This window comes from Chelon labrosus (assembly GCF_963514085.1).
Source record: "Chelon labrosus genome assembly, chromosome: 5".
NCBI classification, from domain to species: domain Eukaryota; kingdom Metazoa; phylum Chordata; class Actinopteri; order Mugiliformes; family Mugilidae; genus Chelon; species Chelon labrosus.
In genome coordinates, this window is record NC_140341.1 from 19,478,449 (window position 1) to 19,504,582 (window position 26,134).

At 42.9% G+C, this 26,134-nt stretch overlaps 1 protein-coding gene across 4 annotated transcripts in view; it reads left to right on the plus strand.

Annotated features, from left to right (window-relative positions):
* dip2a (disco-interacting protein 2 homolog A) overlaps nucleotides 1-26,134 on the plus strand; it is a 76,767-nt gene that overhangs the window by 22,618 nt on the left and 28,015 nt on the right. For all 4 annotated transcript variants that reach the window (XM_084544349.1, XM_084544347.1, XM_084544350.1 and 1 more), the window contains exon 2: nucleotides 23,101-23,172. In XM_084544349.1, the coding sequence (XP_084400475.1) occupies nucleotides 23,101-23,172 (72 nt within the window). The remainder of the gene's footprint in view (nucleotides 1-23,100; nucleotides 23,173-26,134) is intronic.

Genomic DNA, 26,134 nt, shown 5'->3' on the forward strand with positions numbered 1-26,134 from the left:
GTGGAGTTGTGCCGAAGATCTGGGCCCAGGTTTATTGGCCGGTGGCTGTCAAACAAAAAAGACTTCAGTGGATCTCTAGCTCCTTTTGTGCTATTATATTGCATTTTATTTAACAACTCGGACAGAGTGAGTGTGGGATAGACAGATGAAGTAATCAAGTCTGCCAGTGAAGCTGTCCAGTCCGTGACCTGAGTCTTAGAGCACATGTTTACATTAGTAATCCTTTGAGCACAATGGATCTGTGTTATCCATGTCACTCATTAGATGTGATCAGTGCGCTGGAGATGAGATAATGCCAGCTGAGTGCCAACAGCCCAGGTTTTAATGGGGTACTGTGCAAGGTAAGCTGCGTGTATTAAGGTTATATCTGCATATCATAAGAATTAAATCTGGGTGGATTAGGATTATATGTTCTATGCATGTATATAACTTGTCTTTATTGTGTGGGTCATGCCTGTGTTATGGTATTTATTCAGTGCATGGTGGTGTGACTGCGTGAATCTACATGGGTCTGTGCAAATGCTTATGGGAACGAAGCGTGTTTGCATGTATGTGTTTTATTGGCTTTAGCTTTCATGCCCACAGGCACATACAGCAGTCATATATGTGCATGTTGAAAGTCTTGTAAAGGGAGCTGCTATTCAGGAGCGGATGGCTCTAAACTAACTTAGCTGGTTTCACTCTGAGCTAGGAGCGGACATGTGTGGATTCCAGGACAAACACGGGGCTTTTGCAGGTTCACAAAACAAACACAGCCTCGCATTGAGTCAATGGATGGCTGTTAGGTGGGGGCTTTTAAAAATGGCACACAGCACTCAAGTACTGTACAAAAAAAAAAAAAAAAAAAGGGAAATGGTTTATGAGTCACAGGGCTACATTAGGATCAGTGCAGGATGTGTTTCTGAAGGGGAATCCAAGCCTGAAACAAAGGATTAAGGCCTCTTATTTGTGTGTTTTAGAGAAGGCGAGAGAATGGACATGTGCGTTTTAACGCAGCCCGTCATTAGTGTGGAGGTATGGGCAGATGTGGCCAGAGGGGGAATTGGAGGATTGTCCATTAGTGGAAAGACCTCAGCTGTGTTACACGTCACAAATCATTGATTAAACTACATATTATTTTACTAAATAGACCAAACAATCAGCGCACATTTACATTCCATGTTAGTGTTGCCTGTGTATCATAACCAAATATTCTCATTACGTAGAGTAGTTCTGGTTATTTTATGTGGTATGTTTAAGTTTTGGGATCCGTATAATAATTGCTGCTTGTGGGTAGAAACACAAGACCTCTAAAGCTGCCTGTGTGGTCCTGCTGTCCCTGGGACATGACCGCCGACGCTGTTCTGTAGTGTTCATTTCATATTCTGCAGCTTTGTCTCCCTGTCACCTGGTAAATAGCATGTGCAAACAGGCAAGTGGGTTTACCTGTGTGTACGTGTGTATTAACCGGTTTGTTTACCTTTCCCACCATGTGTTTAGTGTGCAAGTGAGCAGGTTGTCAAAGGAGAAGACATTTGTGAAGGCATTTTCCACTGTGTGCGTCTGTGTGTGTGAGCGAGAGAGAGAGAGAGAGAGAGAGAGAGAGATAGCCAATGGGACAGGTGTCAGGTGGACTGGCAGGTGGCAGCTCGGAAATCGGTGTATTTCCTCCTTTTAGCAACGGCTGGTTAACTCCCATGTCTTGCACCATCAGTTCACCTAGACTATAGATTTTAAATAAGGCTGCACAATTAACCTTGCTACTCTGAGATTTAGTTTCTGGAGTCAATAATTACAGAAAATATCTCAAGCAAGTCTTAAAAAGGCTGACGTATTTGAGGAGTCAAATTCAATGCCATATAAATCGTTAAGAATATAATTTGAGGGTTAGGGTCACTTGTTAAGCTGTAGTTTAAGACATGTAGTGGAGTGTATATTATTTAGACGACCACTAGTCGAGCAGGGGAAGACAGACAGATAATAAAAGAGAGAAGGAAAAGGTGTAATGAATGGTTAAAATAAGCTTACAGGCAGAGGGAGGGTGCAAAGGCAGCACATTGGTTTGTTTTCTACGTCAGTCCTGGCTAAAGGGATTGCCCCGTAGGAAAAGACTCTTTTTTTTTTTTTTTAGGTTTTTTTTGTAATTGTAAACTTATTTTGGCTGTTTTCTATCATTATTGATAGATTGCAAGGGTTAGATTTCAGTTTCTGATCAGATCTTATTCACTTAGATCAGTTTCACCTCAAGGTGTGATATTGTTCGTACAAAAAAAAGGCTTTCCATTATTCCTTTTCGTCTTTCATTTTATGCCCAAGCACACACACATATGCACTCTCCCTTTCTTCTCTTGTTATGTTGACCCAGAGTCAATCAGGGTCACTTGACCTCCCATCACCCCCTCAGATTAGTTGCTCTTATTACCACACTCCATTAAACTGCCATGAACAGTGGAGATGGCCAAGAAGTCAAGGGGCCCAGCTGCCTCCTCTATAGTCTAATCTTCGGCTCCTCGTAATCCTCGTGTTCTGCCTCAGGTCACAATACAGACACATGCAGTGATATACACACGCACGCACATGCGAACGTGCACAAGGTCATCCTGCCTCCAGCTTCGTGTTTGTTCTTGAAAGTAACACAGTAGGCCTAGATGTGTACACATGAGTGCACAATGAGTGTACCACGGCTGTGTTTGAGCCTTGAGTAGGCCTATGGCTGCTTCAGTAAAAGAAAAGAATGTCAATGAACAAATCTGTAAACACTGATCAATAACACAAGCTCTTATAACATAGCATTTAGTCGCTGAAGGAAAACTCACATCAAAACATCTCAGTCAGCCTCAGCTTTACTTTGTATTTTGCGTATTTTAGATTTTTCCTGATACACATCAGTATAGTGGCAAAGTCAGTTTTGGCACGTTAGCATGTTGACGTTAGCATTTAAATAAAAACAAAAGTCACGGAAACAGCTATGCATTAACACAGCAGCTGATTTATGAGCTGATCCCATGCCTGCGGTGACATAGTGAAACTAAACATATTTACAGGGATAGTGAAAGCAGAGATGCTTGGGTTAATCCTGGTCAGCTGTGCCCGCTCCGATGGATGGAAAGAGTCGGTGTGTATGTGGAAGTTATTCAGTGGAAACGCACAGAAATTGGTTGTGACCCCTGAAATTTACAAATAAGTTGGACTCACCGCTCTGACCACGCTTTCCAGACTGGTCCAAGTGTGTTTAGTCAACTTTTATTGAACCCAGTAGGAACTGACCCTTTGTTGACTTTCTGATTGGTTGCTGACCCACCAATGAGTGGGCTTCTACCCATGGTTACCATGGCAACCTCCAGTTAGACAAACAAATTGAGTGGGTAAACTTTTTTGTCAAAGCAGAGTGAAGAGCTAAAACAGGGAAATGATAACAGTCGGGTACTTGTAACAGCGACTCAAGATACCCACAACACTCGAGTGGTTTTTATTCCGTTTCCTGAACTAAAAATAAATGTCAACACTGGATTCAGCCAGTGTTGACATAACCAGCGCTTAAGTACTAGCGCAAGAATTCAGAAATCAAAACAATATCTTCCAAGAGGAAGCGTCAGGATAACACGTATTCTGTGCTATAACAACATCATACAATATTGTTCCAGGAAGAAGGTGAGACCGCTAATGTTAGCAACTGTGCTAACTCGGCAGACTCTAGAAAGAAATGGCTATTTCTCTTCACCAGTTTTCAGTTCCTATGTATGGTTATTTGTCAACTGTACGTTTTTGAATAATCACAACTACTCGTTGCTATTGTTTGTCTGACCTAGCAACAGTAACAAAGGAACTAGGGAATTGATAAAAGGGTTAATTACTTTGTACTTCTTCATTCAAAATGTCTCTTTTGCAAGTTTCTTGCTAAAACACCTAAATAACCAGATTGTTGTGCATATATTACAATGTTAGTTATATGTGGTTCAACTAGAGTAATGGAAGCTCTGTCTACCTTTGCAGACAATCCATATTTGTCCATATAGCCTTGCTTGTTCACATGGCTAGTGTTGCTATAAAACTCACTAAATGGTATATTTATTAGTGGGAGAAATATCCACAGCAGCTATTGTCTGATAGATTGAAGTATTTTCCAGATGAATTGGTCATTTCAATAAAAAAAAAAAAAATAAACTTAAGTATATCAATTTTTTCCATGTTTCTAAATTTTTGGTTTAATTCTTATTTCATGACTGCTGTTTTAGCCCCTGGGAAAACTTGCTGGAGGCGCACCCTCTTGTCTTGAAATCGTATTTACAACTTCTTGCTTCTGTCCGTGTGTCCTCCATTATTCTAATTGGTGCTCTGAGACGTGACAGATCGTCGAACCCGCGGTGACATCTGACAGCACCGCACAACAGTGCAGGTTTCCTCTCGCCGCCTCTTACCTCCTCTCTTTCTTTTCATTTTTACCCTCTGAGAACTTTCTACGGAGACAGACACACACTCCCACCGTGCTCTGCCAGCCTTGTGAAACGAGGGTCTGATTGGATGATGCCAGGCTGTCGTTACTCTGCTCCCCTTAAATCAATCTTTCCAGCAGCTGCTCTCTCACTCGCCTCCCAGCTCCTTTCCCCTCGTTCCATTCCTTTCCTCTCTGACACGTCTGACCAGTGGAACTAGTTTCTGTGGGTGTTAGTAGCAGCACGTTGGCCTCTCTCTCTCTCTCTGTTTCTCTCTGTGCTCTATTGTTTAACATTTTAAAAAATGATGGTAGACGTTGTGTCTGAAAATGCCAGTGCAAATTTGAATGTTATTTGTCAATGCAAAACCAAAGAGAGGTAGGTGCAGTTGAGAGCAAAGCGTTTATTATTATAATGAACATGTGTCAGTGGTGAAGAACAGCGTTCATAATGAAATAGTACAGCTAGATGAATTCCTAGATATTAATGGTACAGTAGAATAAAGGCATGAGTTGGCTTGCAGCCTTGCTGCTTCTCCGTTTTGACATGTTCTCACTGTGCTGATTGTTGACAGATTTCACTACAAACAGTGTTTGAGACCATAAACTGAGTGTTTTCCATTTCTAATTTCTGAATTTGTGACATTTGAGTGATATGTATGACACTTTATCAGAAGCTGCCGGTGACGTTGTTAACGCTCAATGAGGAAAGAATGGGTTTCTTTTTTTGAGCTCAACTTCACCGTGCCCTTTGTTGTAATAACACAATAAAAGATCTGAAGCCATAAACTTAACGGTTAGTCTTTTCCGTGGGGCGCTGCGATAAATTCCCTCTTCTCTTGGGAGTCAGTCACGCACGGCAGATTAAGCAGACGATGGATGAGATATTTCAAGCCAAAAGGAGCTCCACATTTCCAGAGGCTATTGCGTGGGGGCGTGAATCAATAAAGAGAGGTAAATAGAGTTGGCTGACATGACATATGTTGAAGCTGAGAGCCTGCCATTGATGATTTGTCCCGTTCCCAGATGAGTCATGAAACTGATCAGTTTAATTGGCGAGGATCAGGTGTCTAATCAGATGAGATTTAAAATTTGGCATGCGTGTTAAATGACGTCTGTATATTTGGTATCTGGTTTCACTCCATCTGCGCGTCTGGAGAGTCCAGCCTCCTCCTGTTTGTTGGCATCACGCTCTCCTTTCATTTTAAAGCACAGCCCCACACTCTGGTGCTGGTGCGTGTGTGTGTGTGTGTGTGTGTGTGTTTTTAAAGCTCCTTCCTGGTTACTTGCATACACAGCCTGTGTTGTCCTTCCCTCCCAGATCCACACACACACTTTCCTCTCCTCACTGTGCTCGACACCAACAGGAAGGAGAAAGGAAACAAAGAGCCCACTTCCTGTACGTACAGCCAGCGATCTACACAATGGAGCAGGAAGTGCCTGGCAACTGTAAAGGAGGCCACGGAGTGTGAAGGAAAGATAAAGTGGTCTCTCTTTCCTATTAACTGCTCTTTCTTTCCCTGCCCCTCCTCTCGTGTCATTTTCCATAGCCCCTATCAGTCAGGGCTCGACCTGCGTCTGTTTATTTGCTCTTTATGTCATCCTCTAAGACGGTTTTTTCACTTCCTCTTTATCCCATATTTACAGAGTCCTAGTGTTTACAGATTTCATATTTGAGTTTTGCATTGTAAATTCGCAGCCTGGTTTTCCCTGTTTTTCTGTTTGTTTGGTCTCGTTTTCTCAGTGAAAGTTGAACAATCAGTCACTTTCTCTGCGTCTGACGACCCAAGAGAGCGCTGCCACTGTCACCATGGTGACCTTTACTTAGGACGGACAATGTTGGACAGCAGGACGCCCTGGACTGTTGCTGCAGATGCTGGAAGCCTTGCTTTAAATCACCACTCCTGGCCTGGCTGAATCAGACTGAGAGACTTAGTTGCTGCCAAATAACAAAAGAACGTACTATTAATGCAGATGGTCAAGCAGCTGATTGGCAGAAAACACATTAAAGAAGAAATATGTTCGGCTCTCTTCTTCCCCCGCTCGTCTGTTTTGTGTCGTTTGATAGAAACAAACAAAAAGACGGAGAATAAGAGCGGCCCACTAGTTCTTACCCAACATTGTGATTCATCATCTTTCTCTTTCGATCCACCCTTTTTGACTGCAGGCTCCAAACCTCCCCTGGCGTTACTCTGGGGACGGTGGTCTTTGCAGGGCTCTTAACTTCAAAGTACATGCCCCCTCCTCTTTTTCCTGTCTACCTAGTAAATCCCTCTCTTCCTTTATTTGTGTTCTCTCTCTTTCTTCTTTCCATTGTCCAATCAATATCTTTCCCTCTTTCTGCCCGTTTCCTCTCTGTCTTCCTCGATCTTTCACCACCTTATCCTTTGCTTGCTCCCTCCCTGTTTTTCTTCACCCCCATCTCTCTTTGAGCGAATCCCACCAGTCCAGAGACTTCAAAGGCACGTCTCCCCCTCTTGTAGCAGTCATCCAGCCAGGCGGGCAGACAGGTTTCATGCCAAGGCCAGGTACCCTCAGGGGAGGATCCAGACCAGCGTGGAAACACACCGCACTATATCTGGCAGAGCGGTTGTGGAAAAAGTAAAAGCCCATATAAGGAACTATGTCATACTTGGAGGAATGTATGGATACATGGTGGTAAGATGTGGACGAGGCATTGTTAACAAGAGAATGAGAAGGCGAAGAAAAGCTCTGCCCAACTACTAAGGACAAGGCTATAATTTAGAATGACAAACCTTTTTATTTTCTGTTTCCATCTTCACAACTATTTTTAGAGGCACTTCCTATCTTCCAGGAAAAGCTCTAAAAGGCAGTTGTCAAAGCACAAAATATATACAATAGAGGCTCTCTGTGCCATCTACTTTTACAGCCACTGAACTTTGTACCACGTATTATCTTCCTTCTCTTCCTTCTCTTCCTTCTCTTAGTATGTAAGCTAAACCGTTGGTATTTACAGTGACATGCCGCTATTATCAAACTTCTTAACTTGATTGTAAGCAAGAGACAAGTTTGGAAGTCCTGCTTTTAAAGCTGTGTTCTTTTTAATTCAATTTGTTTGAAGTAATGCTTAAAATAGGCTATACACCGGTGGATGTATTCTACCAAAGTAGTTGCATACTTTTACACTAAACTTTTGTCTGTTAGTCTGAACACACAGAAGTACATATAGAGGAGAAAAAGATCCTTGTCCCTGCTCAGTCAGTGGTGACCTTCAGTCACAAGGTGGAAAAGGAAGCGTCCGGTGTCCCGCGCAGATTAAGTCAGCGTGGAGGGATCTGCGCAATTCCTTTGACAATAGTTCACTGGCTGGCATCGCTCCTACGAAGGTACGGGAAAGAGCAGACATCTGTCACTCACCCTTGCATCTCTCCCTCCCTACTTGTTGCAAACTCTCCAACCTCCTCACCTCCCTCCCTCCCTCATGTCTGCACTGGACCATATCTGCATTCTCAGCACTCTAGCCGCGCATAACGAGACATGGCTCATTTCTAGGCAAGTGCTTAACTGCTATCAGTAGCTGCTCCTTTGTTCAAAGGCGTCCTGTGTTATAGTGAATGTCGTGCTTGCACTCTCATTATCAAAACACGGGTATAAACACTCCATATATTTAGACCAGTGATCAGTTTAAATATTGGCATATATCTAATAATGTAACATTTACTACACCTGTTTATTTGTCCTGACATTTAGTTGGCATGCTATAAAACATTGGTGAAAAAACAAACCGTGGTCCAAAAAACAAATAAAAAGGTTGATTTTAACTACATCCAGATACAGTTGTTACTTTTCCTGAGCATTATCTGGTGTTTCAGCAAGCGTTTTCGAGGCTTGTGCAGCTTCACAAAGGTATCTGCTCTCCACCCGCTGCAGATTACCCATACATTAATAGATTATAGCTCTCAATATAATCGAGATTATCATTCCAGGACTGAAAGTGCAGCTGTAAACACAGAGATGATGGGGGCTACTCGTGCTTGCTGGGTCAAGAGCTTGCTGTTTAACGCAAGAGTAGCTCTTTGCTTGTGTTGCTGAGGTAAAAGTGATTGCTTTTTTATTGCTTGGCCTTTGTTGAAGGGGGTCTGATCACACAGAACCCAGCTTCATTAAGATCACACTCATTAGAAAGCACACACAAACACAGTGATAGATGAGCACCGGCAATCGAATTGCATGCGATACACATTCTGAAGCCAGGTTTACTTATACACTATGAAGAAGACAGCGTTGGGTGGTGTCTGCAAGCTGCTTGCCTTCAGATACAGTGTATCTCGCGTGCACTCATTACAGAGCCGAGAGTTGCCCCAGGCCATGGTGGAATTATGCTGTTAATAGTCAGGAATATTGGTATAATGGGATGCTGTTGCTGAGAGTTTCACCGTTATACTCCAGTAAGTGAAAAATGAGTCCAATTTTTAAGTGGCTTCCGGTTGAACAACTCTGTTCCTCATGATGACAAAATTGAAATAATGAACACATAAAGACAAACATAGCCATAGAGAAAATGCATCCAGATGATCCTATGAATATCCATGTGCAGTGCGTCAATAGACTAGAAAGAAGAAGAGGAGAGAAAGGGAGAGAGAGGAGGATGAGGATACAAGGCTAATTGAGGTGAAGAGACTGAGGGGAGAGCAGTGCTATCAGCTACACATCGCTCTAGCACCCTCTGTTGGACAGATTAGACAGAAGCCCACTACTATTTACTATGTCAGTCAGTGTTCACTCTGGTGGGGACTGACAAGATGCTATTGGGTAACACATAAAGCTAGTTTGACACTTTCCCCATTGCTATCCAGTTGTTCCCAGCTAAATGGATGTTGATGTCGGTCTGATAGCAGCTCGGGGCCAGTGGTAGCGAAGCAGTAACATATGTTTAGAAGTGTGTGCACATTGTTGATTGTATATTTGTGGGTAGTTACGTCTGCCTGTGTGTGTGGTAGCAGTTGTGGCTGCTGTGCCACTGACTAATGAACTCATTAGAACAGGAGCTCTGCACATGTGCTCCAGCTAGACCGTCTCTTCATACCCCCCCCCCCCCCCTTGCTCGCTCTCATTAATGTACTGCTCACTGTGTGTGTAGGTGACTGGGTGTCTGTGTATACTGTATAGATCCTGTATATATGTGGGCCGTTCTTGTCTGAACGAAGATCTATAGTAATCCGTGTCTGACCGAGGATGTATGTACAGCAGTACTAAACAGAAACCTGCACACACTGCTGTTTATACTAAACTTTGCTGGCCCTCACTTTATGTACAGCAAATTTTGTTCTTCTCCTCCAGTAATAAATATCTTGTCTGAGGGCGACCAGATGTTCTAGGCGGCCCCCGGTCTTGTTAACCGGGGCCGGGACAGCGCTGAGACGCGGTGTTAAAATTTAAAAGGCTTAAGTCTGGCTTTGAGAGCGCCATCACTGCTCCACTTAATTGCTTGTATGTGACAGGAGGAGCGCAGTTCAGTCGGAGAAAGCGAAAGCGCCACACTGCTGAATTATAGAGGAGCAATCACATCGCATACAAGAGCTGCAGAGTGTGTGTAACATCACCCTACACGAGCGTATGTCAGGATAAAAGTTTTTTAGGGCTCTGTAGCTTGATTCTCAAGAGCAGCAAGAACATTTGAATAAAAAAAATTAAAAGTTCACATTTGTATTTCAGTATTATCCTTTAATGTTTCAGGTTTTACGTCGTGGATGAGCCTGTGTAGGTGGTAGTATGAAATGTTGGAAACCAGGCTGATGTTGGATTCTGATCATCTGCTCGGTGTAGGAATAGAAAGCTGAAATGTAAAAACAAACACGGCAAGGTGCGAAGTGTGAATATAAAGACGATGTCTGCAGAGCAGGAAAGAAGAGTGTTTCTGACACCTCGACTGTATATTTTTAGGTGCTGGAACAGTGGGATTGTGATATAGAGAGGACAGGAAATGGCAAGAGAGGAACAGATGGTGTTTGACAGGAGGTGAAGCTTGTGGTCATCCCGTGGAGCGCCTCGACGTGTTTGTTTATGTTGGAAAGAGAGAGTGCATCTGTAAGCAGTAAGGCACTCCGCTGTCTAAACGTGATCTGTGTCATTAAGTAAATACATTATACCTTTGTTATTGCTGAAATGGCTATTTGATTAATCATTTCCCGTGATCAGACCTAGTCATAACATACGTCCTCCTGAGTAATCAGATTGCAACTGGCCAGCTGTAAGTACATGTGTTCACATCTGGCATTAAGATGCGTCTCCAAATGCATCTGGAGCTACCACTTGATATCTAGTCTCAGTTTTGTGCTCCGTATGAAAATAAATACCAACATCTTTTGAGGCACAGTCGAATATTGGGCAAACTACTGCTATATCGAAACAATGGATCTCAACCTATCGCTGGTTCAGAACCGCATGTGGGTCCAGACTAGGGGTTGAACGACTTCGGATTTTTAAAGTCGATGTCGTCACACACAGTAGGAAGTAATGCTTTGCACCACTGAAATCTAGATTCTTGACCTGAATACATATTGTAGCGTCTCACGCACAGGAGGCTATGGAGGCTTTTTTGCAAGGTAACTGAGGCTTGAACACAGGCTACTGTTGGCCGTAGCACACGTCAACACTGTCAGTCTGACAGAGCAGCTCTCGCTCTGCAAACTCTCAGCTCTGTCATAACTCCCGTCTCTCGCGTGGTACGTAAACTGACATCAAGGACAAAAAAACATGCTCTACAACCACAGCAACAATGACAACGAATAGAACACAACAGAACTACATGCGCTTATCAATACTGTGCGCTACTGATATGTATAGAGTATATAAATCGGCATCGTAAATAGCATTTAATAGTACATCATAGTTGTAAGATAGGTTAATGTAGCCAGGATAAAAAATTGCGGTATATCTCTGAATCCTTTTCTGCGTATAACAGCTAAAGATCTAATAACGTTAGATAATGAAGTTCACCAACAAATTGTTGATTAGCAGCCTCTCGTCTCTCGGCTACCGCAGGACGTTTGGTGAAGTTGTTAATTGACTGCCGTCCAGAGGATTTGGATCGTTCCTTGGCTAGCGTTAATGGATGCCTTTTCAGATGAGTGCGCATTGCAGTAGTACATTTGTTGTATTTCAGGACTGAATTACATATTCTTTTTTTTTTTTTTTTTTACTTTCTTTTTATTGAGTTTTCAGTTCTTTTTAACAACACAAACAAAGTAAGACAGAAAATATAAGTGAACAGACAGGTTGACAGAGCTGACACAGACCATTTGTTAGCGCAAACTGGAGTGATCAATCACACAGACAATGAGTTACACATAAATTATTATGAAGTCCACCTTTCCCTGTATTTTGTATACTGTTCAGCCCGTAATATTAGAGAGAAGGTCAGTTTTTCCGTGCATTGTATTTCGTTAACAATGGTGATCCAGTCATTCCTTTAAGGCAGAGACTTACATATCCTGCATGTCACAGTAGAAGGGGCTTCATCTTTTTGTCAAAATCATTTATTGAGCAAAAAACCGAATAGCTGGCTTATTAACTGTGAGGATTTGTTTGAGTTTTGTAGTTTAACCCACACAGGAACTGGGTTTCTATTTAACTGCTGATGTGAGCCACATAGTTGTGTTTGAGCATCCTTGCCCAGCATCGCGTGTCCACCTGCTTGACCTGCACTGAATCCGTGTTGATCTCCTCTCACATGGATAGCCCTGATCGATCCTCTGTAAAGAGCTATGTTTATTTGGACACGTACTATTTCTCATCCGCCGTGATGACAGGAAATAGCAGGCCAATGGTACGTTTCTTTGTTAAAAAAGCGTAAACACAGGCACATACTCACTTTCGTGCAATCACACTCTGATGCTGGGCTTCCCACCAAGACCCCGTCATGAATCATGGGCTACTAACAAAAGACTTGTTAGACTTGGGCCGGGGCTAGTTAGCTCTGGCCCCTGACGTGTAGATATGGATGCACAAACACACAGTCGTGCCTTCATATCTAACACCACCGAGTGCATCTGTGTGTGCACCCTTTAATTGGATTGCCACGGTGCCCATGTGTAGCTATTGAGAGTTTTTTGTGTGTTGGTACAAAAACACCCAGCGCTCTCCCACCCCGCTAACCCCTCGCTATAGCAAAAGTGTTTACGTGTGTGTGTGTGTGTATATATGCAAGGAGCTTAATGGCTAAGCCTGTGTCAAGCCAGTGAAACATGGCCATTCATATGGTAATAACCAGGCGAAGAAGAAGACAATAAATCTCACATCCTCTGAGGCTGTACAGAGAAAGTTAGCAGAACCAACAGCGCTGGGATCTTTAGATGGGACGCAGTCTGACTCATATCGCCGACACCGGAGGTGTCGTCGCACAAAGGTGGATGCTGGAATTGCTGTAAGCTGCATATCACACAACATTCATCGAAAAAAATCGCTCCTATTTTAATCATAGCCTCGGTTTAAAAATATATTTTTTTCCTCTGTTTATTTAAATTGTCCCTTGAGGAATGTTAGTCAGACTGCATGCTCCATATATCGCACTGCATCAATAGCAGTAGATTTTCTATTATAAGGAAGGCAATTCTGTCTTTTGCGCCTCTGAACTGAGACAAACTAGACTGTTAAGTTTTTAGAATACAGCGGTGATTACCTGAATGGAGGATGTTGGTTTAAATGAGCTTGACTTGATTTTTTTCCCTCTTAAAATTGCACACAGCGAGGAACTTAACTCTGCATGGTGTAGTTTCAGCCTTCTACCCAGCTCATTTAACAGTGGGGGTCATCTGGTGCATTAAGGCTGCTTCCAGTAATAAAGGCTGGATATTTCAGTCATTTTCTGCGAGAGCTGTAATAAACGCTCACAATTTCAGCTGGTTGACGCTCGAGATAGTTGGGCACTGCTCCACGAGCTCGGATACGTTGGCCAGATAACGGTAGTGCGCATGGCTTTCTGCAGCTGGAGAGAGACCTGGCAGCTGTCACCACTTGCACAGCTGATTTATTAGAGTTCAGTAAGGCTGACACTTCTGGACTACACATGTAAAGTTACATGTACAGTTAGTCCATCAGAGTGGCGCTTGTTGGCTGTGAACTTATTCTTTCAGGGTCTTAACTCCGAGGCTCCCACACCGGTCACGCTTGTCACACTGATATCTCGCTCTACAAATCACACACATCGAGTTACACACACACTAACACGCAGGCGACATGAAAGCACATAGACAATGAGACAGTCTGATCTTTTTGTTTTGATGGCATCACTCGGTTTTAGAAGATTTAATCATAAAACAATCTGTGTATCTTAACAGGATTACAGATCAGACTGATTGTTTTCTTGTACTAATGCAGATGCTGTAGTACTGAGTCGTCTTTGGTCGGGGTGGTTGCATTCAGCTGTATGTACAGTCGGGATGTGTGATGTTGATAAGACAGTTTGCAGGTGAAACATGTTAACACGACGGGTGCGACAACACATGTACCTCAGTTCTTTGGTCACAGTTTGTGGTTTGGTTTCTGGTATTAAGAACAGTAAGGGTTGAGGTTCTATTGTATCATAAAAATAAGTAAACAGTTTAGAAAAAGTGCGTCTTAGCCCTGGAAGCTCAGAGTTGCCGGTAGCCCACATACAAACTCCTCTGCAAACACATCCCCTCTGTCCTTATTACTTTTCTGTGTCTCTCTGAGCCACTGGAGGTATGTATGATGGAAGGCATTAGCGAGGGACTGCTGATTTTTGGATGCTGGTGCTACCTGCACATTTCAAATGTGACGGTGCCCTCAGCTTTAGTGTCTGGGGGTTTCCTCATCCCAGAGCTGAGACTCTCAGGCGTCCAGATACATTGTGTAGATATATATAAGTTATGGAAACTAATCACATACCGTTCCGTTCAATATTACGTTGAGATTTGTGGCATCCCTAGTTTACACATCATGAAACTCTGCCTCAAAGCCAGAATAGCAGCACATCGCTCTGTCAGTGTGCATCCCTGTCCACCCTGTGAATCATGTGTCTGAATAAAGCTGAGATGAATACGTTTGGACTGTAGCCAGGTCATTTCCTGGGTCCTGCTCTCACAAACACACATTTAAATACTTGCACGTTGACACAGTATATTCCCCGGCCTGCTTCAGTATTTGCTCTTGAGTCGATCTGCATCTGTGTCTTTGTGAGACCTTGTGCAAGCATCGTGTGTGTGTGTGTGTATATGTTCCTTTGATGTGTGAGCCTATACTATCAGTGTTTATTTGTGACTGTTAATTATGGCCCCCCTCTTGTCTGCTCCCCAAATCAGTGCACAGCTGCGGGGCCCCCTGTGTAAGGCAGCGCTGAATCTAATGTCTTATTATTCACGGTGTCTGTCTGCTCACCAGCCATACAGAGCCTGGGGGATGGAGGGGGATTTTTGGGCTGTGTGTGTGCGCGCGCTTGGAATGTGGGGGTTATGTATTAACAAAGTGGTAATGGAGGGTTCGTTCAGTCTCCTAATTCGTTGGCACTACTTAATTAGAAGCGATACGACAGTGTGATTTGAACCGTTGATGGATGGAGACTGAGAGACGCCCAGGCGCTTTAGGATGAGGTTTATCAGAGCGTGTGTGTCTGTGTGTGTGTGTGTGTGTGAGAGCATGTGTGTCTAGTGAAAGGAAGAGGAAGTCATTACCTTTTAATCATATCCTCTGTTATTCCTCTTTTTTTCCTCTTCCCTCTTTTTCTCCTCACACCCCCCCACCCTACTCTTTCGGTCTCTAAATTCTCCCTAAAGCCTCCCCCAGTTAGTCCCTCCCCCCCCTACGTTTCTCCAGCTGGCTTTCAGTTTCAAGCTCCTTGTCATCTTCAATCAACCCCTCTTTTCTGCAACACTTAGCCTTCTTCCTTCCGACCCTGGCTGTCTTTAACCTTCCAGTAGGATGAGTGTCACACAGGCGGTCCTACGCTGAGCGTTCACGTCATTCACTGTGAACTGAGCTGCACGAGAGAGTAGATTCTTCATCGTATATTTCATATAGCCCTGAGGTTACAAGAATGTCTTATTGAACGGTGCAACAGTCGCATCCAGTAGAAAGAAATTATTTCAGAGCTGCTGTAAAACAGATATGCCGTGGTATTGAACAGAACACTGACATTTACACACGTATTAGTTCTACATGTTTTACCTTTCTATTCACCAAATAAATTTAGTTATAAGGGTCCAAGGACAAAATATCAATAACATCAATATTAGGACTGGATATTTCCTGAATCAATTTGTGTGCCATTTCAATTCAGTATTGATTCTTTTAGATATATTTCAGTTTTAAAACAACTTAGCTTGGTTATGAAAGAAAATTTCAGAAGACCTGCGTTGGCTTTGGTTTCAGAGATTTGTGGTATTTCCACAGTACAGTACCTTAGCCCTTGCTGGCAGATCTTGAATATGGCTTTCCTTTTGTCCAGCTCTTCTTTGCCGTCATACTTTTTAAATCTAAAATGATGCCACACATCGGCTTTCAGTCCTAGAGTTGTAGTTCCAGTGTTTTGGATTTCTTTCACACGTGGACTCACCTCGTTGCATGTTCCAGCGAGTCCACTCTTGTGAGACCGCAGCGAGATTTCTGTCGACAGGATGTTATAAATCAATGTTGGATCTTTCAAATGAAGGGCGATTTGGATCAGAATGATTTCTTTTAAACCCAGCTGTAACCAGTATGTCACAGTATTGCAGTGCAGTATAAAGCATTGAACATTATCTCTTTCTACTAGCCAAATACAGTAGGGATGGAGCAGATCTGCAAATTACTTTTAACTAATTACTACATTTTATCTCTTAAATAAAATAGTGAAAAATGCCTGTTATATTTTCCCAGAGAGGCAGTATTCAAATTATTAACAACTTTTCTAATAAACACTTTTGACTTGGAGAAACAACTGAAATGATTACTCAATTATCCGGCTGAATGTAGTCGCAGATTAAGTTTTTTGTAGCTGAACTTATTCATGAATTGATTTAAGATCTAATCGTTTCATTCAAGTTCTGCAAAAGTAGAGCTTTTTTACTCTGACTTTATTACATTGTATTTGGGTTTTTCTTTGCCCCATTCATTAATTTCATCATGTGCGTTTAACCCAAATATATAAAAGGTGACTGACTTACTGGTCCAAGGTGACACGTAGTTCATCTCAGTCTATAAAAACAGACGAGATGATCTATTGTTCCTTGGAGTTTGTGCAGGTTCATTAGTGTGTGTCCTCCCAAGCAATTATTATCTTAATTATATGCAGGTATTCATTGAAGCTCACTGCCGTCGGGTGACTAGGTCACTAATTTCTGTGATAAGCCCAGTGGGACTTCTGTAGTACTCTAACTCCAGCCGCTCTTAATACGAGGCAGTGTTTTTCTTTACATCAAAGGTAAGACTAATCCTACACCAGTGTAGCTGCTGCTTCTCTTTAACATAAAGGCTACAGTTTTCACAAAGCGATTTTGTGATAGAAACTGCAGCAGACTTACGAACATCTGAGGTTCTGAGACAGTTTGTCAGGCAGGTGTTATCTGGCTCTCTGTGTGGTTGTCTGGTCACATCCATCAGCTGTGGTTAAAGTTGTCTGGATCAGTATTAAGCCTTTTTCCTGCACAGTGAAACAAGGTTTACATGTTCTGTAACTGGACCTGTGTGAACGTGTTGTGACAGGGTAACGAACCCTCTTCATAGTACAGTGTGCGCAGTGTGTGAGATCGGTATGTGGGAGGGTTGGGGGCAGGGGTCTGCTTTGACACCCTAATCCTGCAGCCTGGCCTGGCTTTGTAGAGACCTTAGCTGGGAGGAGAGAGAGGAAGGAATGGAGTGAGTGAGAGAGAGAGAGAGACTGAGAGGGAAAAAGGGGGGTCTTCAGGGGTAGCCGATTGAAGAGGGTGGGGGCGTCGGGAGTGTGGGGTTTGAGGGAGGGGTGTGCTAGGAAGGCAGAATGAGGGAGATGGGGTTTGTTCATTCTCCTGTTCTCACTGTGAAAAGAAACAAAGGATGCTGAACGGTCTGACTTATGACAGCAGGACTTCTTAGACTTTTCCCGTTAGCCTGCATTAGCTGGTTAGCCTGCGCTGACCTGCTTTCCACCGCTCTCCTCTTCCTCTGCTGTCCCTCCATCCCTCCGTCTGCCCTCTCTGTCTGTGCTGAAGACGTCTCATCGATGCTCTGCATGCTCCTCTGGCTTCTGCATGTGAGTGACTCTTCCTGTCTGTGTGTGTTGAAATGATTTAATAAGGGTCTGCTATGCCCACTCCACACTATCCTTTTACCATACTTCTTTCTGCAGCATGCTCTGTGTTTTTTCAGCAGATTAATAAGACATGTGGTTGAGTCTGTGGAGAGGTGCTTTTTCTCCATCTGTCCTTCTTTTTTTCTCTCTGCAGTAAAAGTTGTGCTTTTAAAAGATGTATAAAGCGCTGGTAGTTTATGCCCTTTTCTCGGCTCAAGTCTGATAATGAGGGGAATCTTTCCTCAAATACTGCACACGTGGAGTGGAAATATTACAAGATTTAAACGTCTGTTTACAGTGAAGCCTAATCCAAATGTGTAAAACTGACATTTGTTTGCCGGCGCGCTAACGCTAAATGACAGCTGGCCGCATCCACTTTTGCTGGAAACGACGCATAAGCCAAGAGAGCCACTGCTGCCATGCCTAAGTATTTAGTTGAGGTTTTCGGTGGCTGAAGGGCAGACGGCTTGATTTTTGGCTTGGCAGGAGCGTTGGCACTTTGTGGGTCAGACTGGCACAGGAACTGACATTATGGATGGGTGGGGCCGCCTCTTTGGCCACTTACAGAAGAAAGAGAGGTTGGCCATGTGGTGCAGACACGAGAGGTTTTATTTCAGGGAAAGAATCTGACTATTGGTTTGGAAATATGGACAAATTAATTTTGCAGTAATCGTCACAGCATATGCATATTCATTTCTTTGACGTTTTTCTGACATTCATAGACCAAATGATTTATTGATAAACTGAGAATTAACTGATATTTGAATAATTAGTTGCATGGCTTAATAATTGAAAAATACAACTCATATAGATGTGATATCTTAACATGAGTGCTTGACACAGTACAATCACAAATAATGTCGAATGCTCATCCAGATCTATTGTTGCTTATAGCCTCATAGTGACGCCGACTCAGACAATTTGCTGTCAATTTAAACCTTGACACTGTTGTAGTGCGATTCTCCAGATCTCACTACAGCTACTCGTGTGTGTGTGTGCATTTGTGTTTATGTGCACGTGATGCCATGAGACAGAGTCGGGTGCAATAGTTCCCTCTTGTCTAAAATGAAGAAATACAATATGTGAGCATGTGACTGATACACATTGTAAGTACACTTAATGTAACGCCACAGTCACTATTTCCATTCAGACTTTCATTACCTGTTCTTTATGCGTTTGCACTGGCTTGTTGAGGAATGTGCTGTGTTTCAGTACCCCCCCCCCCCCCCCGATTGAAGAGCTCCGTCTGGGGAGATGCAAGGTAATTCTCTGACGGGCCTCATCGGAAGAAAAGCTCCAGTCAGTAGCCAGCAGTCAATTACGCTCAATAGCCATCAGTCAATTATAGTCAATAAGACAAAGCAGAGGAAAGCAGGTTTTCTAGCTGTCACTGTTCAGAGTGTCACAAGATTGACCATCTCTTTTTTTTTTTTCGAAATTGGATTCAGGGCAGGATGAGAGGAATGTTTACGGTAACAAGATTGGATAATGTGCCAGGAAAAGAAAAAAAGCCCTGCGGTCTGCGGTAAATAACATATTGTCACTTCAGATGGATGGAAGCTGGTGTCACAAGACCAGTGTTAAAAATGTGCACAGTAGACACGATATCATACCCCTCTGTTGGTTTTATTTTTCTCCTCAGCGAGAAGGTAATTGAAAAGTATCTTGAGGTCAGAAGATGACAGGAATGCTTACTATGTGAGGACAGTGAGTCCTTAGTGGTTGGAGGTGAAGAGGTTAGGGTGGAGGGATGGAGTGAACAAAAGAGCAGGGTTTTGATGAAGCTGGATGCTGGCTGAGAACCAGCTGAGCCCCTATTATGAGAACTGCCTCCTCTGTCTCTCTAAGATCTCCCTCGTATCCGTTTATTTCCATTTTTTGACACGTTCATTCTCAGTTCACTCTGTCTCCACCCAAGTGTGTTTGGAGACGTTCTCATTTCTTTACAGTTTATTTACAGCTCAGTTACCACCTCATACTGTAGCCAGTGCAGAAGGTTGAATGGGATCAAATGAAGTGTTTCCCAGTCTGCTGTAAATATACTGCAAGCTACATCTCATCCATTGTGACAGTGCAATTTAGCATAGATGTTAGGCCTCCCTCTATCCATCTTTCCATCTGTCTCCTCCACTCCATCCCTTTATCCTCTCCCCCACCTCTGTTATTCCCCCGGCAGCAGGCCGCATATTGACCTTTGAATCCTGCCATTTTTCTCTTATGGAGGCACTCAAAGATCAAACACGGAGGGGAAATAGGGTCTCTGTCTGTGAATAATACACACAGTATGTGCAAACATATGCATATTCAAACACACTTGCACAGGAGATATTGTAATCTTATGTTGCCTCAGACTTTATTGTTTTGTTGTCTTAGATTTGGGTTAAGGGTAATTGTGTACCGTTGAATGGTTGAGTCCATTCCTCCATATTTAATGACTAAGCTGTTTGTTCTCAGATCAAAAGATTAGCTTCACTGAGACATAACTTGATGGATCAGTGTGTGCTAGGGGCTGCTTGGCCGCTGAGGCCGCTAGCCAGAATTTGGAGCCGCCGCAGAGAATAGCCCTCTATTGTGCGGTTGTCAAGCCGGTTGGCTGCTGTGGTGTGCAAACTCAGACGCGCTGGCCCGCACACAGACACGTACTGATGTACACACAAACACACTCACACAAACAGAACCAGAAAGAGTCAGTGTCAGGTCAGCCGGCTCGGACTGTGGACAGCGATGTATTGTTGCTAGCCTCCATCTCTCCTGGATATTTAACAGTGAAGGCATTCATTTGTTACTGGTGACTCAGGACCAGCGGGCAGCGCGGCAACCAGCGAGGCCAACAACACCTGCCTTCACACTACCACACTGTTGTGTTCAAGAGGCTTGAAGAGCAGAGAAAAGGCAAGGACAGTTACATGAAGGTTTTGTTCCAAAACACTGAAAAAATATATGATCAAGAATTGTGTAAAGTAAAACTTGTACACTGTATAACTGGGTAAAGAGAAAACAAGAAGTTAAGTTAAAGACTGTATTGTGTACCTTTGAGAAATTAACACCACACGAAGGAGCAAGAAAATAAAGAATTCCCCAAGGCAGCGTAAAGGAATGAAATCACATGGGGAGACATTTAATCAACTTGTGTTCAGAGAGCCTTATTGAACACTATTGCTTTTTCACTTGACCTCCATCCTCACAACCCCCACTAAGAGCGTGAAGAGACAGTAAAGAGAGAGTAAAGAGAGCACACCGTGATCTCTATTCAAGTGTCAGCATCCTGTGGAAACTGACACACATCTTGTGTTGACTTCTCTGAGCATGTCTTGCCTCCCTCAACAACAACGTACTGCATACTGTATGTTATGTGAAGTGGCTGTTTGACTCCTGACAGCCCTGGCATCCGTCTCGCATAGTTTCCACACGGCCCCTCGTCTGTCACGGCTTTGTTGCCACTTCTGTTTGTTTACATCCACATTTAGAGGTGTTAGAGCTTGTTAGGGAGGTTACGTGGGAGCGTAGTTGTGTGCTCGTGGTTTGTGTCCGAGACGGTTCTGTCAGTGAATCAATACGTCTTTTGTCAACAAAAAACTCTCCACCCCTCCTCTGTCTTCTGAACAGAGGAGTAGGGCATAGTGAGTGCATAGTGCAGTATTCTTGGCGTTGTGTTGATGCTGTGATGAGTTTCTTTCTTATAAGCTACAAAGATGATGTATTTTGCGCAGTGGCAACAGTGATGACGATGATGGAATTATGGAATTTGTTAACCCTCTTTGATATCTAACAAATTACCCCTACAGATAATATGCCATTGTCATTTTTTTGGTTTAATAGTTACTTTAAGATAAGATGAGATAATCCTTGTCCTCTAAAACAGTCTAAAATACACCTTGCCTAGTGTAGTGACAGACAGCATGGATGTCTTAGTTGCTGTAGATGTTTAGATCCATCTCACAGTATCATCAAGGAGGCATATTATCTTTCTCTAATCTATTCTGCAGCAGCATGACAGCGTCTATGCTTTCATGGACAATATTTCTTAAAAAGCCACTCCAATCTAAATGTGTAAATGGACACGAATAACACCGTGTAGCATCAAATCTGCTGGAAATATAGCAAAAGATGATTATGAGTACAGATTTGTGCATCTTTTCAAACAATTCGAACAACTGGTTGTTTCTCCACAACCATATTACTCCTGGGAGCTCATCTCTAATGTATTCCCCACGCAAACATGTGCAGAAAGAGTGTATTTATTCCAACCAGAGAGAAACGATTGGATCGAGGGTTTATGTGGTTATTTGGTCACAATATTTTTCTGTTGCACAGATTATCAGCAGGTTGCACCATCCCTCACAGTCTGATTGAAAATAGCTCCCATCGGTCTAAGTCTGATCCAACTGATGAAGCATTTTGATTCCGATTGGGCTTTCATGTTAGAACAATACTAGTGTCCTCATGAAGTCTACGTCCATCCACGTGAAGAATAAAGACTTTACATCAAGAGACAGAAGTCATTATCAGCCTAAATGGCAAACAGGATGCTTGGAGCAACTTCCCTGACAAGTACTACTGCAGAACTGTCTGTGTGTGTACCTGGATGAACTGGTGTTTTATCGCTGCTATTTTTAACTATTCATGGTATTTTTAAAGCATCCTTACTGTAGATTTTGTACATAAAATCTTCGCACAGTACAGTAATATGTTTCCCATGCTCCATTAACAGAACCAAAATATTACTTCTCCTTTGAATTTCATCCTCTCCGTCTCCATCTGTCTGCATCCTTATCTCACCGTCTCCCCCTGCCCCCATTTTTCTCTCTCTTCGTTTATTGTACTTAAACGCCAGACATGGAAAAGTGTTGCTCTTCCTTTCAAATATGACTATTAAAATAACATGCGGCCCGATCTCATTTAACATACTGCTTTTTAATTATGTGCGGGAAGACGGAGGCGGATTCAATTTATGCTGACAGCGGTGTTTTTACTTTTGGTGAAAATACGGAGGGGGGAAAATATTCCAGGCGCACCAGACAAATGGTCTTTTAAACATCTCTTGCTCGGCTGATGCCATCGTTCAAGTATTCCGAGGAAATTCTGCGCACAATCATATCTTTTTCTTTCATGCTGGTGAGGTGTACAGTTGCAGTGTCGCTTCCTGTGTGTGTGTGTGTGTGTGTGTGTGTGTGTGTGTGTGTGTGTGTGTGTGTGTGTGTGTGTGTGTGACCGATAGAGACATCTACTTGGTTGGAGCTGGTCATCTGCTAACTCAACCTGTGTTTTGGTGCCCCGTGGTGCCAGTGTAACCAGCCTGGCAGCGCGATCCTGGGGCAGTTGTGCGCACACAGACACACACATAACACTAAGGCACGGCCGAGCTAATGACTCATCTCTCTGCCTCCCCCCTCTCTTTCTCTCTCTCTCTCTCGCTCTCTCTCTCTCTGTCTGATCCTCTATTTCTCTGTCTCTGTCTGTTCAGGGGACATCACTCAGAAGGGCTATGAGAAGAAAAGAGGCAAGCTGTTGGCACCGTACATCCCACAGATTCAAGGTAAGGCACGGAGGCCTGGAGGGAATTTGCTGCCCACATCAGGTTCATATGAGCTCTGACTGCTTGTTAGCTTAGCAGTTAGCATAGCATCATTAGAGGTGCAGACAAAATGAGAAAAAACTTCTTGTAAATTTAATAATGATGCTTACAGGAGTAGCTTTATATTACAGTTTTTACTTGTAATAAAACAACCCTCATTAAGTATTCAAAAACACATTTAAAAAAAAAAGAAAACATATTCAAAAACAGATTATCGAATAGTATGAAAACTATTTCTGAAGATGGGTATCTTGAGTTGAATAAATAAACATTTTCCAAGATACAGGAGGGACTGTCACATGGGCGAAAAGTTTTCTGTGGTGCATTTTGACACATAACTGGTCATTGTGTCTGTGTTTAACACCGCAGTCCTCCATCACACGTCTTACTTTATGTTCTAAAAATTAAAATAAGAAACCAAGGGAAAAAAAGACATGACGGAGATTAAGAATGTTAATCTGTGCTTGAATGATAATTGCTCTACATTTGGAACACAGGGGGATCTTAATATATTTTCAAACGCTTTTTATGCTGCTTTCGTAATGCAAATGCTAAGCTCTTGATAGGAAGTGATTATACTTTTTACCCCGGCTTACAAAATGCTAATTATTTAGAAGGGTGTTATTTTTTGTCCCAGGCTGCTTATTTATCCTTGCAATCCTGAGTTGGGCTGTGGGTGTTTCCAAAGAGAGGCATTCATTCTGAAAAACAGGGAGGCATGAAGTTTGTCGATGGTGTTTGTATAGGGGCCGTACATACTGTATATTTCTATATCTATTCTATATCTAAGTGTATTTATAACCCCAGTTGTGCAGTCAGTCTGACCTAGCTTCTTCTGGCAGCCTATAAATCAAATTTGACTTGTGGTGAATGAATGCTTCGTGCTTCTCCGTCCTCTATCTGGTGGACCAAAGTCCATAGCAGTCTTTGGTTTGGCCTGCTCTCAGAACACCAAATGGAAACCAAGAGTCTAGTGTGGGCTGCTCGCTCAGGGCTTTCCACTGGAGTTAGCAGGGCTGTTATTTAGCTTGGACGGATCATTTCATTCATTCTCTTGTGTCGCTCATTGTTTGATCCACTTGAGTCTGGATCCTTAGCCCTAAATAAAGCGAAGCCTTAGATGGAGAGCAGAAATGGAAAGTCCTTGGAGAGGATGAGATTCTTCCTATACAACACATGCTTCCAGTAGAATGAATGCATGTGTTGGGATTTAATGACACATCCATCCGGCACGATGAATCAGTGGGTTAGGGTTTAACAGCTGAAGGTTAAAATAGTCCAATAGATTGTTGGCCTTTCCTGACCTCCAATCCAATATTTCATAAGCTGTTTTACTGCCTTATATTTCACATTTGTCATCTTCTGTTTGTATGTCCATGTTTGGCCTTCGCTTCAAATAATCTTTAGTGTTGCCTTAACATGAGAGACTAATAAAATCAGATGCATCACAGTAAGTCTTCTTTTGAGGATTTTTTGTACTTCTTCAGTGAGAATACATGAATATAATTTGTACATCTGAAATCCCAGCTCTTAAAATTTCATTAGAGGCAATATTTATGTTCCCAGTCCTTGTATACATCTGTTAACTTGATGCATGTCAGTAGCCAAGTGTGTTTGCTTTCTAGGAAGTGATAACAAACGTGTAATCAACCACCATGCCACTAAACGCTGGCATCAGACAGGTGGTAAAGAATCATCAGGGCCCGCCGTGAACCAATAACCAAGTGTTCTGTGACAGAGCACGCCTCTGATTGGCTCAGTGTGGTGTGTCTCTGAAGCGTGTTCTGCCCAGCAACCTGGTCTGGTGTCCTGGCTTGTTTTATAGACCTGTTTCCTCCGGGAGCTGAGGATTGGCCACCGTTGTGTGACTAGGCTGTCAGAGCGATATAAGGAACCAGCATATATTAGTGTGTGTGTCCATGCTCAGGGGATGCGACGTGTGTGTGTGTGTCAGACTGCATGCTCTGTGTGTCCTCAAATGTCCCCGGGCCTTATTTTACCATGTGCAATATTTGAAACTCGTGTTGTTGATTTAGTTGAAGTGTTGCAGTGTGTGAGCTGCTTCTGTCTGAGATTTGCTGACTGCGTGGAGCTCACTGATCCTCACTAAGCTGCCACTGAAAAACCGGACGGCCTGATGGCTGGCTGGCTGGCCGGGTGTCTGACGGGGCCAGCCAGCTAGATCCAGCATCTAGCTGGCTGTTTGTTGTGGCAGGACTCTGTTCCCAACAAACAAGAGCAGCCACTCTGTGTGGTTCATTGAGTCATGTCAAAAGAGACAAAAACACCAGAATCAACCCAGGATTTGTACTCATGCTATTATGCCACTAAATGACTGTACTTATGACTAGACACATTTAACAAGTTTCTGCTTGCTTGTCTTACCTATCTGTTAATATTGTGCCACCAAATCTGATACAACTACTATAGTGACATATAGTATGTTTAACTTGTTTATATTCATATAACAGTTCATCAATATCCTGGCAGCCAGACCAAACTTCCCCCGCAGACAAAATGTTTATAGGGAAATGTTGATCTGGAGTCACTCCATTGGGAACTGATTAAGCGACAGCTAAGATCAGCTGTGCCAATCAAATTATTTTGATACGGCTTTATGAAGCGATGGACAGAAGAGTAACAACGACATAGTCATACATTTCATCTGAGTGCCTAAGTGATTTTGTTTACAACAAAATGGCTCTGATTGGTTGTAGGACCATTGAATTGCTGGTCAGTGACTCCTTCTTGTTTTGTCAAAGACAGCAGACTTGAAAATGGTATTCCAGGTGCTGGTGCATTCTGTAGTTGTCTTCAGTGTTTTTTAAGACATGTTCATGTCTCATGTATTTAAAGTTTTAAGGTGCTATGGCAGGATCATTTTATTTCAATAGTTTGTTGAACCTGCCTGTTCCTCAATGTC